This window comes from Gavialis gangeticus, unplaced genomic scaffold (genome assembly GCF_001723915.1).
Source record: "Gavialis gangeticus isolate Ggan-Ray unplaced genomic scaffold, GavGan_comp1, whole genome shotgun sequence".
Classification (NCBI taxonomy): Eukaryota; Metazoa; Chordata; order Crocodylia; family Gavialidae; genus Gavialis; species Gavialis gangeticus.
The window spans coordinates 19,630,987-19,646,701 of record NW_017729016.1 but is presented as its reverse complement, the minus strand read 5'-3'; the positions used below and the strand labels follow the sequence as shown (position 1 = coordinate 19,646,701).

The 15,715-nt window shown below is 55.9% G+C and overlaps 1 protein-coding gene and 1 long non-coding RNA gene across 2 annotated transcripts in view; one reads left to right on the top strand and one right to left on the bottom strand.

Moving 5' to 3' along the window:
- Window positions 1-5,793, top strand: part of LOC109294557 — a 16,154-nt gene extending 10,361 nt beyond the window's left edge. Inside the window, exons 2-3 of the long non-coding RNA XR_002096563.1 lie at window positions 1,964-1,970; window positions 5,779-5,793. This is a non-coding gene — a long non-coding RNA (uncharacterized LOC109294557). The remainder of the gene's footprint in view (window positions 1-1,963; window positions 1,971-5,778) is intronic.
- On the bottom strand, window positions 7-15,682 carry SLC29A4 (solute carrier family 29 member 4). The gene is made up of 11 exons (XM_019512991.1): window positions 15,583-15,682; window positions 11,751-11,928; window positions 9,587-9,718; window positions 8,529-8,642; window positions 7,857-7,985; window positions 6,305-6,379; window positions 4,508-4,773; window positions 3,540-3,675; window positions 2,493-2,680; window positions 1,765-2,005; window positions 7-850 (listed from the first exon to the last, which is right to left on the bottom strand). Exons 2-11 carry the CDS (start codon window positions 11,911-11,913, stop codon window positions 708-710), a joined length of 1,587 nt encoding a protein of 528 aa, XP_019368536.1. The 5' UTR covers window positions 11,914-11,928; window positions 15,583-15,682; the 3' UTR covers window positions 7-707.
- Between the last annotated feature and the right edge of the window lie 33 nt (window positions 15,683-15,715).

The following is a 15,715-nucleotide window of genomic DNA, read 5'->3' as shown; positions in this document are numbered from 1 at the left end:
GCTGGCCGGTTGGCCGTGTACACATTCTCCAGGTACCACCAGTGCAAAGCCTGCCCAAGCCCAAGCGGGCCACCATGAGTGAAAGTAACCTGAAGATGGACATGCCACTGTGTAGGACCAACCTTATCCCTGGTTTAATGCCACAGTGTTGAGTGGGGTTACACCAGGCACATGCTAGCCCACTCCCCTCTAGTGCCCACCTGCTGGCTCTGTGAAGTTCTGACCTGCTATCCCGTGCCCCCTGAGACCAGGGCAGGGTGCCGCTGATGGAGATGGAGCTAGGCCTAGACAGTGCTTGCTTCAGCACAGCCAGGGGCAGGCACTAAATGTTGGGATCTGCATGGCCCCCCCAAACCCTTCTGCACTGCTTTGGAGGCCAACTTCACTCCTGGCTTGAGGGGCTGCTTTCCAGGTTTGGTGTTTTCCCTTCCCTTCCTTGAACCTGGTGCAGATGTGCATTGGGTTCTGCTTAACAGGAGCCCATCACCATCTCAGACACCTGCAGGTCACTCCATCTCAGGGCGTTAAGTGCTTCAGGGATCCCATTTCGAGTGGGAAGGGCAGGGCGGAAACTGACTGATTAGATGCAAGGCAGTTCATCCCCATTCCTCTCTCCTTCCCAGGCCAAGAATCTGCTGCTCCCTTTGCTCTCACGCCCATAAACCCACCAGTCACAGAGCTCGTGCGGCCCCCGCCACGTTGCCCGCTCAGTACCCTGCCGTGAAAGAGCTGTTGTAGGTTTGGGTGTGGAAGCAGGAACTGCGAGACGTGCTGGTGAGGGTATAGGCAAAGTAGGCAACCGCAGAGCCCAGAGTCAAGCCGGTCATGTAGGACACTGTCATGGTGTTACCTGGGGGAGAAATCAGGATGTTAATGCTGTGCTCTGATTGCTCCGCAATCACCTTGCTACTAGCACTGGGGTGTGGGGCAGAGATTCCCACCAGCTCTTGCTGTGATCCCTGACTTGCTCTTCAGAGCATCAGATCCATAACCCTGGCCCAGGGCAGGTGCCAGTGCTGCCAGGCTGAGGTATACCTCAGGGGGCACCAATCACCCATTTGCACTCAGGAACAGAAAGGCACAGGGCTCTGGGCCCACGGTGAGTTTGCTGGGATGGGGAGCAGGACCCAAGACTGCCCTCTGGCTGTCCCCTGTAGGCTAAGGCATGGCAGGACAAGCCCTACGCAGACCTCCCATCCTTCAGCCAGGCCAAAGACCAAGCAGGGAGAGTGCCCCAGCACTGATGCTCCTGGAGCCAGGATTTCCCCTGGTGACCCAGTTTGATGCATGTGGCATTTCCCCCAGTTCCTGCTGTAGTTGAACATCCCCACTTCCCACACTACAGCTGTACATGTGGGAAACATCTGGGCCAAGCTGCTGCCTCCAGTGGCAGGGAGCTGTAGGTTTGTTTCTGGGGCAAAATAGAAGAGATCTGTGGCACGGGAGGACTTTCTGATCTGCTTACCCTGGCAGGAGGATGACCTGGGGGCAATCGGGTTACAGAGGGAGAAGCAGAGACAGAACGTGGTGCCCAATACCACTGGCAGCCACCTGTCAGCCAGGCACAGACACGCGATGGTGCATGACCATGACAAAACCCAGCTAGAAGCTCAGTGGGCAGGGGGGTCCTAACCCGGAGCAGTGGTAGGGGTACAGCCTGGTGTCCCTCTAACCGCGGCAGCCACAAAGGGAACACTAGGTGGGATGACAGCAACCCTGGCCTTGCCTGCTGGCTCTAGACACGTCCACATGTGGTCCCCCTACCTGCCAGTTCTCGCTGTTCGGGGCCCACTTTGCCAGCAGCAAGGATCATGGGGACGCTGCCAAAGTACCCATTGGTGATGCCCATGAGGAGGGAGAAGATGCAGGGCCATGCAGGGTGCCCAAAAGCCGGCTTCCCGTTAGGGTACACACACATGATGAAGAGAGGGATGAAAATCACTCTGAGGCAGGAGTAGATGAGGAGGTGGGTCCCTCTCCAGTCATAGGGCAGGGCAGCCAGGATCTGAAACAAGGAGGCGACATCACACTGGAAAGCGAAGCAACTTATGGAGCAAAATCCAGAGCAATAAGGAGCAAGGCCATTGAGAAGGCCCAGCTAGACTGAGCAGTAGCAAAACCAGATTCCAGAACAGGAAAGCCACCAGAAACGAGGTTGCCACCACAGGACCTCAAGGAAACCCGACCTAGACAGTTCTCATCAGCAGCCCATCGCCATTCAGACCAGAGCTGAGGTTCACAGATGCACTGTGCCTGTAATATTGTGGCAGGGTAACAGATGAACCTGTATGAACCCACTGGTTTTCTAATGGCCCAGGTGGGAGGAATGGACAGGAGGGGGCTGGCGCTCTCCCTGGCCATGGACTGAATCTTCTCTGTGGTGGGTAGAATGGCCCTGAGCCCAGCCCTGGTCCTTAATAACCCGACGCCCCTGACACGTCACCCGTTGGCCAGGAAGCCCAAGCACCCACTCCGGTTGAGGCTATCCCTACCTTGCCTACGAAGTCGGAGAGGTTGAAGATAGCCATGATTAAGATGGGGAGCCACTCCCCAAGAGTGCAGTTGCGGATCTCCGACTCCAACCCAGGAAAGAGGCACAGAGTGATGAAGTAGGTCATGGCTATGGAGAGCATGTAGGCCCAGATCACCCTGAACACGACGTAGCGGTGGAGCATCATGTCTGGAGGAGGACACCAAAGCCACCTGTCAGGTCTGTTATGAAACCTAGGTGCTTAGGAAAGGGAAGGAGCACACTTCACAGGCTGAGCCGGTTATGGCTGCCCTGAGCTCCCGCAGGTCAGGGCTGCAACAATCCAGCTGGGGTGCAGCAACTCCAACGAGCCTGCTTCCACGATGGGGATGCCCAGCCTCTCTCGGTCCGAGCGTGCACCCTCACAAAGCAATTCTGCTTTCCTTTGTACTGTTGTCTTAGAGACCACCAGAAAGCAGGGAAGGGGGACGGGGTCTTCCCTGAACCTGCTCTCTGTGCTCAAGCGCAGATGCTACTGTGGGGCTGCTGCCACTAGGGAACAGGCTCACTGGTGCCATCCCTGGTGCCCCATTCACTGCCTGCCCTGCCCAGATACGATACTGTCATGTCAAAGACTCCCAGGGGCACCAATCCACTCCCCTCCCTGTCCCCTAGATACTCTATCAGGTAAGGGGGCTCCAATGGCTGGCAGTGCCGGGCTATTCCTATCACAGCAAAGATTTTCGGGTTGGAGGTGGCAGATTCTGGCACCCTCTCTAAGATGGCACCCAAGGCTGTGTCCTGCTTGCCTCCTGCCCCAAGTTACACCACTGCATACAGGCACTGCCCCACCCTTGCTGTGAGATGGCACAGTGGGATGTCATGTCATGTCATTCCCCCACCTTGGGCTACACATTCCTTTCCCTCCTGTTGTACCACGTGAGAAGCATTGCGTGGCTCCTATGTCCCACCCCAGAGGCAGCCGCATGTCTGCGTCTAGAGTGGGGATGAAAGGGCTGCCATCCCAGCGTGAGCGCACAGGTTGTGGGGGCACACAGAAGTGTCCTACCTCTGAAGCTGGGCCAGGTCCTTTTGATTTTTGGTCGTGGGACATCAAACCTCATGTAGGTCCCACTGCCGGCCAGCTCGGTTTCGTGCCCCAGGCTGCCTGTCGGGGAGCCGGCCAGCCCACGAGGCCGGTTCTCCTGGGGAAAGCAACAGAGAGGAGCAGGGGGTCTGTGAGGGGTTTGCCAAAGGTGACTTCAGAGGTGGGGGGAGAAGTCCTGGGGAATTGTTCCACTTCTCCCTCAGGCCACACAAGGCTGGGACAGAAGCAAATCAGGGGTGGCAAAGAGAGGAAGCAGACGAGAAGCTGGACTAGCTACATGCATGGTAGGACACCCTTAATGCATAGACCTACATACTGTGCCATGGCTGCTCTCTGCACCCAGGCACCGGCAGAGGGCACCACACACCTCCTCGAAGAGGGATTCTCCCCCATTTTCCCCTGCAATGTGCGGCAGGTCTTGCAGACCATCTCCCCTCCAAGTAATGTCTGCGCAGCCCCGCAGCCATGAGATGGCATCCTCAATTGCACAGCACATCCCCTAGGCCCACTGTCGACTGCTGTATGTCCCTGTGGTCCCCTCAGCATTTCCATGCATAGGACAGTAAAGTCAGGAGTATCTCTAGGGTGCTGGTCTTCCACATAATGCCCCAGCCCTGGCCATTGGGCAGACCACCAGAAAGTGCTGCTCCAGCCGGTGTCTAGAAGCTGCAGCCTGGAAGCTGTTGGATCTGCAGAAGCCTGGCCAGGCGCATTTCTGAATATCACTCATGAGGGGCTTCCCAGACCCTCAAAAGTCACTCCCACCCCAGTCCTCCAGCGGGGAACCCACCCAATCCCAGAATGCCTGGGTCACTTCAAGGGGGACTTTTCATTTCTCCCAGCTTGTCTCACTTCCTTCAGCTGCAGAATCCCCCAGGCATCAAAATGCCCCAGGCCTCCGCCCACGTCCCAGAGGCAGGGAAACTCACAAATCGGACGTCCTCTGTAGTGACATCGTGGTGCACCCTGTATCCAGTCCCCCGGTCCGGCACCCCTTTGCCATCAGGGCCCCGCTCTCGGGAGCAGGCTGTGTAGTACCTGACAAAGTGTGTGCGCTTCACCAGCAAGTGGAGGATGAAGCACATGAGCTCCATGCCGATGGAGATGAAGAAGAAGATGATGGTGTTCTCCTTTTCATCCGACAGCAGGAGCTTGGTGAAGATGCGGCTCAGGGAGATGATGACCCCAGCAGTGCCTGAACAGAAAAGAGCAAATTCAGTGACGGCACTTTTGGGGTCTCAGTGGCAGCAGAGGCATTTGGGGGTGGGCTAGAAACCTAGGCTTCCTACATCAAGGCTCACAGCAGTAGGGCTGGAAGGGACCTCCTGCGGTCATCTAGTCCAGCTGCCTGCTCAAGGCAGGAAGGAGAAAACCCATCAAAGAAATTAGAGGGGACCCAGCATCCACTCCAGAGTAGGACTGCCTGCAGAGAGGGCTGGTAATGTGCTGCCAGGGCTGGTGTAGGAAGGAATGGAAAGTTCAGGTGGGCCAACCTCTGGTGGATGAGAAAGGACCCAAGCTCCGACATCACAGCACATCACTCCCCTTGCAAACGAGGAAGCCAATAATATTCATTCAACACCTTGTCTCTGGGGGCTCAAGCAACAGAAACAATCCTGTTGGGAGGTAGCACATTAAAGCTGGCTCTCACGCGGGCTCCTGTTTGGATGGGGTGAGGTGTTGGCTGAGTGCCCATGCCCACCCACCTGCCAGCAGGCCCCTCGGCTGGCGTGCACCAGGGGATGAGGACGGATCAGCTGTGACCCAGGCCCTGTGTGGCAGGAGCCAACTTCCAACAGGAAATCTCACTCTCCAGCAGCAGATGAGCTGCTCCATGGGAGGGGGAGGCAAGACCCATTCCCCCTCGCCTTGTTCTCTTGGAAGTTACTGGAGAAGAGCCAGGCCACAGGGCTCAGGACACAGTACCTCCATGTCAGGAGGTGTCACACACCCATGTGACCACCCCCTGCTCACACCAGCACCCTGGCCAATGCTTTATTACATGCTCCCAGGCTGCAGACATGCCCAGCAATGGTAAACTGGCCATGGCAGGCCCTCTGCACTGGGCACTGCTCCTTGTAGCAGTGCCCCAGAGGGGTGCTGGGAAGGCCATTCTTTCTTGCCTGCGTGCCCACTGCAATCATGTCATTCTCTCTGCCTGGCAGGGGCCCAGCTAGCCACCAGCTGGCCCTCGACAGAGGCTGCACCAGCCAAGGGCCAAGCAGTGTGCCAGCTGGGGAGCTAGGCAGTTTTAGCAGCAGCAGCTCGCCAGCTGTCACCACTTAGTACATCTGCCAGTGGTAGTGGGAAGCATGCCCTCCGTTTGCCAGCAACTGCCCCAACCAAGGGGCCTGAGCCCAGCAGGATGAAAAGCCATTATCCCGGCCAAAGGCTGGTGACTCTACCAGCAAGAGATGAATGCACATAATCCTGTGGTTCCCATGGAGGGAGCAGCCTGCCAGACTGGGGCTTTAGTGCCTGGGACAATGTTCCTTCGACAGTCCCATCTCGCAGCAGCATCTTTCCTAAGGCTTTGACTGATGAAAGGAAGTTTGCAACTGGCTTCTGAGTCAAGCTATGGGCCCTTATGACACATGAGCATACACAGGGAACAGGCCGGCTAAAGAAAGAACTAACCAACGTGCCAACCAGCGGCTGGCTCATGAGCATTACCCTAGCCCAGCCAGCCCGCAGGCTGTGAGAATCTAGGTTAGCAGGATACTCACTCTCACCAGTCATCACCCCCTGAGTGTAGCGCTTGGGCAACATCCCGGTGTAGCCATAGAAACTGGATTGCTGCACTTCAAGGGAGAGGCACATGGAAGAAAGGAAGGAGAGGAGTCATTATTCCCTGCCCACAGTTTAGCTGGGATCCATCCCAGATACCCTGCGACGAGCTCTGCCTCAGGCGGCTTTGAATCCACGAAGTCATCAGCGCAATGCTGCAGACCATTCGGCCCGGTGCTGAGTTTCCCATTCAGGAAAGTGGTTGGGCTGCTCCGGGAGCACAGAGAAAGCAGAGGCTGAACTCCAAGCCCATGGAGGGATGCCAGCAGGTGCAAGCGCTTTCTGGACCGGAGCTGTAAGATGGGGTGGAAAGCTGCCAGCCTGCCTCCTGGAAGCACCCAGCCCTTCCAACACCACGTCACAGGGAGTAGCTTTCCCAGGTACTGAAAGCCAAGACTACCAGGGTGTTGGGGCAGGGTTGTAAATGGAACGACCATGCAAAATACAAGGCCTGAGCCCATCTGCCTACAGACGTGAAGAGAGAAGCAAGCACTTCGCACGCTGGAGTGTTGAAACAGCGTCATAAAGAAATCATAAAAAGGGCTGTAAACACACCTGGGGTTGTTAGTTCTAATTAGCTGCTGATGGCTGGGCTTTTACAGCATGAAATATCATAGGAGAACAGAAAGCACCCAGGTGGGGATGGTCTTGAGGCTGACATCCCGCTGCCCAGCAACTGAAACAGCCCTTGGAACGGCCCAACCGGGTCGCAAGGGAAAAAATTTTGCCTAACGCTACGGCCGCAGGGCCAGTGATGAAGTATTTCAGAAACAAACCAGAAATGCAGCAGCTGGAATAACAGACGGTGATCGAACAAGATCGTAAACATGTCTCCTTTGCCCAGGACATGGCGCCTCACACGGCCCAGCCTGGAAGAAGAGTGGAAGCCTTCTCCCACCCACCCATGCTCTCCTCTGGCAGCTCCACGGGCTGGTTCGCGTGCACTCTGCTCCACCTTGCTGCCTCCCAAAGGACGTAACAAACCAGCCGGGCCAGCTGGCTTGCAAGGCATGGAGCAGCAGCAAAGCTGATTCATGCCGGCGGGAGACTTGGCCCTGCTGACTGCAGCTGCTACGGGGCAGTTTGAGATGGGCTGGATGGGCTGGAGGGCCGTGCAAGCCAGGGGTGCAGAATGCATTATTTGGAGTTCAGGGAGAAACTGAGAACATGTCGCCTTGCAGAAATGCAAGCGTTTTATGCAGATTTATGCAGATGCAAGCAATTTTACCCCCAAATCATGTGGTTTTATGCTAATCAGCATTCCATCGGCTTTGGGTGGCAGGTGCACGTGATGCTTCAAGCACAATGCTCAAGGAGATGATGGGAGATTGGGGTGGGGGAGGCGGTGACTGAACCAACTGACAAGAAACAGTTGCTCACGGCCATGGTAACCAGCCACGAGCAAGAAGGACCAAAACCAAGGCAGACCTGCCCTGCTGTCTGCCCACAGCTGTGAGTGCCCTCACCTGCCCTAAGCCAGCCTCCACATACCTGTGCAGCCGAAGGCCACCACCCCGACTGCGATGAGGTTAATGGCATATGCCTGCCGGCGGGTGAAGAGCTCCAGCCAGACGTCGCATATGCTGACGAAGAGAAGGGGACCCAGGGCGAACAGGTACCCTGCAGCGAAAGAGCCAGGCATGGGGGTGAGGCAGGAGTAGAGCCATAAGCCAGCCTGGGGCCTGCAGCAGGACACTGGTGTGATGAGTTCAGCAGTCTCATGCTGGGCCCTGCATCATATGAATCCCTCTTAATGGATGAGTTTCTAGGCAACCAGGTGCCTGGGGTGTCCAAGTGTTTATATGATGGTATTTCTGAGTGCCCAGAGTGGTAGGTCCAACTGACTGCATGGCTAGTAGCCTGGGTGGTGCAGGTATCAGGACATGTATTGAAGTGATGGGGTAGCTGGTTGCTTCCACTGATGGCTGCTTGGGTGAACATACACCTTTCCGTGACAGCTGAGTGATAAAGTGGGAAGTAGGGGGCCAAAGAAGGGCAATGCCAGCTCTCTGCAGCTCAGTCAGTGGAGCAGCCATGGGGGAAAAGTCTGGCTCCTCTCCTGGCATGAGCTAGCCAGACATATTGCCCCAACAGGAGGTGAAAATAGCCAAAGCAGTACAGGAGCCCCATGGGAGTGAGAGGAAAGCAAGGGCCCTGACTTACCCACGGAGATCCGGGTGTGCAGACTCAGCATCTCCACCAGGGCGTTGTTCAGGATGACTGCAACCAAGGCTACCAGGATGTAGGTGAGGCTCATGTCAAACACGATGGATGTTCCTGCAGAGCCACATGGGAAGAGAGGCTAGTTGCAAGGCTCAGAGAGCGGAGCCAGGTAGGATGCTCTGATTTCAAGGGCTCGCTCCAGGCTAGCAATACACGTGATTCTGTCTCATCAGTGGGGCAACCAGCATTGGGGCCTGGGGGCTGCTCTGCTTCTTCCCCAAAATGCTCATCAGGGTCGGACTCGATGACCTTCTAAGGTCTCTTCTGACCCTACCATCTATGAATCTAGCACCTGGGTATGAAGGCCGCTGTTGTTTGGGCGACTCAGTTGCAGCCTCTAGTGGTTCAAGGCCGCATTGGTTAGGGACAGCCAGGAACAAGAAACCCTGCCTGGCTCTGGGGGAGCAGTAGAAGGATGTGGAAAGATGCAGTATGGGAAAGCATGTTTGGGGGACCCCTCACACCAGCTAAGGTACAGATGCAGCCACCTGTAACCACACCATGTACCCCGGGGCACAAACAAGGGGGCTTCTCTGTCTGCGTTTGCATGAGCAGTCTGGCTGTTAGATGTCTAAGCTGTCACCTGTACCTACAACTCTGTCCCCTCATATTGGTGCCCTGCAGAGTGGGAGGCTATGACAAGTCCCATGTCAAAACCAGTCCTGAACACCAGGAGAATACAGCAGCTGACATGCGTACACTATGACAGCCACTGCCTATGCCATGTCCTGGGTTCCTGCAGCTGGGCACAGCCATGTTTGTGGCTGGTCTTTGCTGTCAGAAATCCTGGCTGCTCGCTTTCAAAGCCAACCTAACGTGGTGGTTTACACACAGGTCTTGAATAGGCGTCCTGTCCAGGCGGATCTCCCTCCACTTGTCAAACCAGCCACCTCCCACCCACAAGGGCTTGGAAGCAACAGGTTACACCAACCCCCTGCGTGACACGGAGGGAGCACAGACCAGCCAACTGCAAACTCCCATTGCTCCAATGGACGTACCTGGGTATTTATGATGCAGGTAGTCCACGTCAGTGATAAAGCTGTTATAGGGCAGGAGGAAGCCCACTCCTGCCAGCAGCATGGCAAAGTAAATCCCATGGTATTGGTCCTGCGGCTCAGGGTCCTCAGAGGCTGTACCCCAAAGTGAGACAGAAGGAGCAGGTGACAGTGATGCCAAGGGCCTGACCCATGGTCATGCAAACAGGCTGGGCAGTGTATCAAGAGTAGGGGCTACTGCCCACCCCTGTGAAGTACAGGATAGCTAGCACATGCCGATACATGCGTAATGAGGGCAGAATGATCACCGGGCTGGTGCCTGGCTGGGATGCAGGATGAGCCTGTTGGACAATACAGGTGAGCAACATGGACAGGAGCTAAGAGGAGTCCGAGGGTCTGCCTGTCTTCTGCAGCCTCTTGTAGACAAGAGAGAGGTGAGGATCTCTTGCATAGTCACTGCATGTGAGTCTTCCCCACTAGGAGGAAAGACACTATCCATTTAGCTCTGCATGCCATACTCTCAAGAGCTGCCCTCAAAGCCAGACCACCAACCATCTAGCCTGGGATCTCAGCTTTCATAACCCGTGCTAGAGGAACGTGCATGAAACCAATTTTGCGGCCAATGACACAACATGCTGTTGTGAGGGGATTATCTTCCTAAACCCTCTCATGTATGTATCTATGACAGCGGTTTTCAATCTTCTTTCATTTGGGAACCCTAAAAAAATTTCAAATGGAGGTGCGGACCCCTTTGAATTGTATGTGTGGGCATTCACATACTTTCGACTGATCCTAGTCATCTTTCGCAACCCCCTTCAGATATATTCTGCAGACCCCCAGGGGTTTGTGGGCCACTGGTTGAAAACCGCTGATCTACGAACATACATCTCTCTCTTTCAGAAAGAGAACAAGGAGGGACATTCTTCCATTACTTCATTTTGTTCTTTTTTACTTATCCACTTCTTTTATTTAATTCTGGGATTATTTATTTTTCATGAATACACCCTGTACAAAGAGAGGTTATGGATTTCCTCAACAGATTCAGTCTTTCCCAGACTGCTGATCCCTGCTCAGCAACATTCCTGCTACACATGAACCCCCCAAAAAGGCACTGTCTCCGGTGCCATCACAGCTGGGCTGTATGCACAGCGAGACGCCTCAAAAAACTGCAGCTGCTGTATTATATCTTAGCCCTTGCCAGAAGGCTGCCCACTGGCGAGTGCCCTACATCACCGTGAAGTTAAGCAGCCCTCAGACCCCAGCTTCTCATTACATGGCCCTGAAAGCACTGAGGATTAAACCCCAAATGCAGGTCCTGTATTAAACGCTGTAAATGCTGGTATTAACGTTCGGTGATATTAGAGCACACAACAGAAGGTTTCCACAATGCACTGAGCACTGGGCATACCGACAACACTCTATAAATAATAAGCGCCCCCAGCCTGGATAAATTCCATCCCACAAATGGAGGCATTTCAACAGCAACCTGGGAGGCACAAAAATACCAGGCTTTGATGTCCAAAGTATTACAATAACCCGGCATGTAACAACAAAGTGCCCACTTCTATTTGATGTTCGAGAGCGATTCAGTGGAGGTACGGGCCTACTATTAATTATGCAGACTTAGGGCCAGCAGCCCAGCTAACGTAAACCCCCTGACTGTCCCGATTTACATCAGTTGAGGCTCCGGCAGCCACTCAAATGAACCAGGCTGCAAGATGCGTGTAACAGACTCTCCTACGGGATCCTTGCGGCCAGGTGAGTGATTGCTCTTTAATTGCTTTCCAGTCATCTGGGAACACTGCATAGTTATGATGAGTGTGGTGCCGTGCGGGGAAGATCCCGTGGATCAGCACAGGAAAGCAGTGATGCGTGTGCACTACAAATACAGCACCAGTGTGCATACACTGCAAATGCCAAGGCCCCCCAGAAAAGCTCCTCACAGCGAGCAGGGAAAAGCCAGTGGCGGAAACAGAGCCCAGGCAGGGGGGATGTCTCCCTCTGCCTGCTGCAGGCACAGGGTGGGGGGAGTGTCTCGGCCCCAGCGATGGCACAGACTGGCACATGTACAGCAGGCTGTTCTTTCACTGTTTCCCCCCATCTCCATCACCCCTCGTTCCCTCCTTCACACCCTGGGAGGCAAGTCAGCCTCCTGCCATGCTCTCACCTGGCTCCATGAAGGTAAGGACCCCCTTTGCCTGGTTCCCCTTTGCCTGGAGCTCCTCCTCCTCCAACTGGTAGCTGTCGAAGCTGAAGCTCATCACCACATTCCCCTCAGGGGTCACCACAGGGCTGAGATCCTTGAAGCGATCCGCTCCAACAGAGCCCATGGCTGCTGACCTAGACTGAGAAAGGACAGCAACAGGCTCTTAGTCTAGCTAGATGGACAAGCCATCCCAGCTCATGTTCCCTGGGGGGCCAGGGAGGTCTTCCGGGGTTTACTGTCCCCAAAGCCTGGGAAGGCAGAAAGTTCCTGTCCCTCTCAGATGTCCCCTGTGCTCGTTGCAGCCAGGCCATCACAGCAGGACCCCGGCACGATTCAGGCCGTGGTTCTGTTCACGGGGATCTCAAACCAGGCACATGCCACCTTGCACTTGTTGCATGCATCTGTGCCTTCCATGGGCTCCACATGAAGGTGGATCTGGGCTTTGTGCCTGACAGCCATCCCCCAGTCCAGGCACTGCCCTCTCTGCCTGACAGCACTCAACGGTGTTAGCAAGTTCAAGAGCAGAGACAGCGGTGCCATGCTGGGGTCCCTAGAGAGCTTGCCCCGGGTTCCTGTGCAGCTAGGAGATGGGGTGGGAGCAAGGATCATCACCACTGAGGTCTGCATGTGACAAGCCCTCCCTTAAAGCCTCCAAGCCTGCTTAGCTGGCCAGACAGGCTGTAGCAGCTCAGCGAGGCTTTCATGCTGACAGCCCGGCTTCTCCCACCGCGCGCCGGGTGTCAGGGTGACAACAACAGCCGCCATCAGGGGCTTGTGGTGGTGCTGGGGTTTTATTCGCATCCTCTCACACCTGCTTTGCAGCAGCCTGTCACATGCTCCAGTGCCTGCAAACAAACCAGAGCCAGATTCCCTCCTTCTTCTTCTCTCCTTTGAAATAACTGGTGGCACGACCGAGCCCAGATCACCGAGCAAAACAGGCTGGGCTTCGATTTTATATCATGCAGGCAGCAGAGCTGAGGAGGGCCAGGCAGTGGGGGGAACACCGTGCCAGTCAACCACTGATGGGAGGTGTGAGGCTGGAGTCAGAGCAAGTCTAGTCCTGGCTCTGCTACTTACTCACTGTTTCCACTTGGGAAAGTTTGTTAACCCCTATGCCTCAGTTTACCTTCTGTGTCACAAGGGGCTCATTCCTACCTGACTAGCTCATGTAAAGGTATGTGAGCGCCTTGGGTGAAGGACACCAGAGAAGGGCAAATCATTGTATCCAACCTGTGCCCCCCCACCCCAGACTTTGTGGGAGCTACCGTGCTGCCAGGGGTTGAGCTCTGTAGCAGCAGCAAACAGAAAACTCAGACTCCCCCTGCCCTGCCGCCTGGAGCGAAAGAAGCACCCGCACTAACTGTGAGCACTGCGAGGTACTGTATCTTCTAGCATACACCATGCCCCCTGAGTAAGCTACGTACCCTGTTTTAGAAAGGCTGCATAAAGAAAATGAGGTTTTCCTTGAAAAGCCTGGTAAGCAGCAGTAAGTAACTGGGTAGCAGCAGCCGGAGAGCCCAATATGCTCATCGCACTGCTCTCTGTGCCTTACTTTTAATCCCCCTCCACCAAGGCATGTCTACACATTCATGAACGCACCTCAGATATTGCACACGTGTTTGCTTAATAAAGTCCTGACTAAACGCACAGTAAACTAGAGCTACTGTGCAGTAGCGCTGGTGCACGGTTATTCTGTGACGCTTACTGCACATTAGCTTAATAACACTGCACAGTGGGCTATTAGCACAGTTTTTAACTGCCCCACTACTGTACAGTGTTATTTGGCTAATGTGCAGTGTCTTGTGTAGACACACCCACAGAGACTTAAGCAGCAGAAACAACTATTGCTGTATTTCCTTGCACCCCAATCTCCAGCAATTGCTTCTTGGGAAGAAAATAGGTGAATATGTGAAAATATGGCAATTCACTTAAGAGTGAGAAGGAGATTCCTGTTCCCTCCAGCAGCGGGCAGTGGTGCACATACCCCACCTATGCATGGAGCACAAGTAGCCCCCAGATCTCCCACCTGCTCAGAGACCTTACGCTCCTGGAGAATGGGGGTTTCCGCACAGCCCAACTCAGTTGTGCCTTATTGAAACGTGCTCATGCACCCTCCCATAAAGTGGTTTCTGTCAATTTTTGGGAAGTCAAAGCCATCTTCCTGCAAAGCTCCCAGGACCACAGAGTGAGGGAGCTTGGGGTGGGAGTGGGCAGGATGGTGACTTCTAACTCCCTCTGCCACATGCACTGCGCAGCTGGTCCCCTCGGCGGTGGGAAGAGCAGGGAGAGCCAGAGATCCTGGTGATGCTCAGGCCCCAGAGCAACAGGGCATCATCATACACACCAACACAAGGTGAGGGCACACGGGGCATGAAACACCACCTCCCTGATCTGGCACCGAGCACAAGCCTGATTATCCTCAGAGCTGGGAGAGTTTCTGTGGGAATGGGGGGAGCAGGGAGAGGCTGCACCGTGTCACATACCCCTCACAGAGCATCCCGGGGCCAGGTCAGAGCATGGGGCCAGCCTGCCAGTATCCCATGCCCAGAACATTGCCATCCCCCGGGGCTGCACCCAATGCCTCCCTCTGCTATAGCACACAGGAGGAGAAAAGAGGTCATCTAGTGCAGCCCCCTGCTCAAAGCAGGACCAGCCCCAACTGCATCAGTGCCTCTTTTTCCCCAAGAAGAGCCTCCAGCCCTGCTCTCTCTATCCATGCGCTCCTCCTGACCTCTCTGCTCCAGGACAGAGCTTCTCCTGGCAATCACTTCAGTCCCCTGCCCTGCTCTCTGCACCTATCCGACCCCCTCCCCAGCAAAAACTCCAGCAACAGTGGACTTGAGGGTGATTAGGCAAAGCGCGGCTAGCTGGACAAGGCGGCACGGGACACATCACAGTAGAGGAGCCCCACAAGTGCTGCCAGGGCCGATACAGGCCATCGGGTCCAGACCCCAAACCCGCATCCATCACCCCGTGCTGGAGAACCGGGAACCTCGTTAAACCGAAGGGGACAGTGCCGCAGGAGAGCCAGCCGACCTCCAGGTGGCACTCGGTACCACCGCACGCAGGGACGCGCCCTGGGCTTGGGAGTTTTTCGGCTTTCATTGGTTTCCCATGATGGGGATGTGCCTGGCTGCCTCCCTGTCCCCACGAGCTGAGTGCACACTGAATGTCCGACGGCTCGGGAAATCTAGCCGCACAAGGGGAAAGCCCACGGGCACCCGGCAGTCCCGCGGGGCAGTGGCAGGCGAGGTCCCCAAACCGACCACAGGGAAGTTAAAGACTCCAGGCAACGAGCTGGCCTGCACCGAGCATCTTCATCCGCGGCCTAGCGTTTCTGGCCACCGCTTCTCCGTGGCGCAAAGAGGCAGGGACCAGCTCGCTCGCTACCTGCTCCCCCGAAGAGCACGCTGGGGCCCTGAACTGGCTTAGCCTGGTGGGACGTGGAGCAGCCCTAGACAAGCCACCTCAGAGCATCACCTTAGAGCTGCAAGAGCAACTTGCCCCTGAGCTCTCACGAGGCCCTGCCAGGAGAGGCTCCTGGCCCGGCCCGCGGGGTCCCCCCACGTGAGCCCCACTCCCCTCGCGGGTGCCATGAGCCAGTCCTTTGGGGTCAGTTCTTGCGACTGCCTGTCAGGAAGGTGCTGACCCGCCGGCGGGCTCGTCTGGTGCGAGGAGCCGAGAGGAAAGCGCCTCCCCTCCCTGTCGTGTCTGCCTGACCAAGTCGTGCTCCAGCAGCGCCACGGAGTGACAAGAGCCCGCGTGAAACGCAGACAGAGCCAAGCCCACTCACCGCGCACACCTGATGCTAGAAGAGAAACTCCGCCGAGACGCCCGGGCGCCAAGACATCTCCGGACCCGCCGCCGCGCCGCCTTCTCGCACCCAGCAGCTGCGGCCCGCGGAGAGCGGCCGGGCCCGCGCCGCC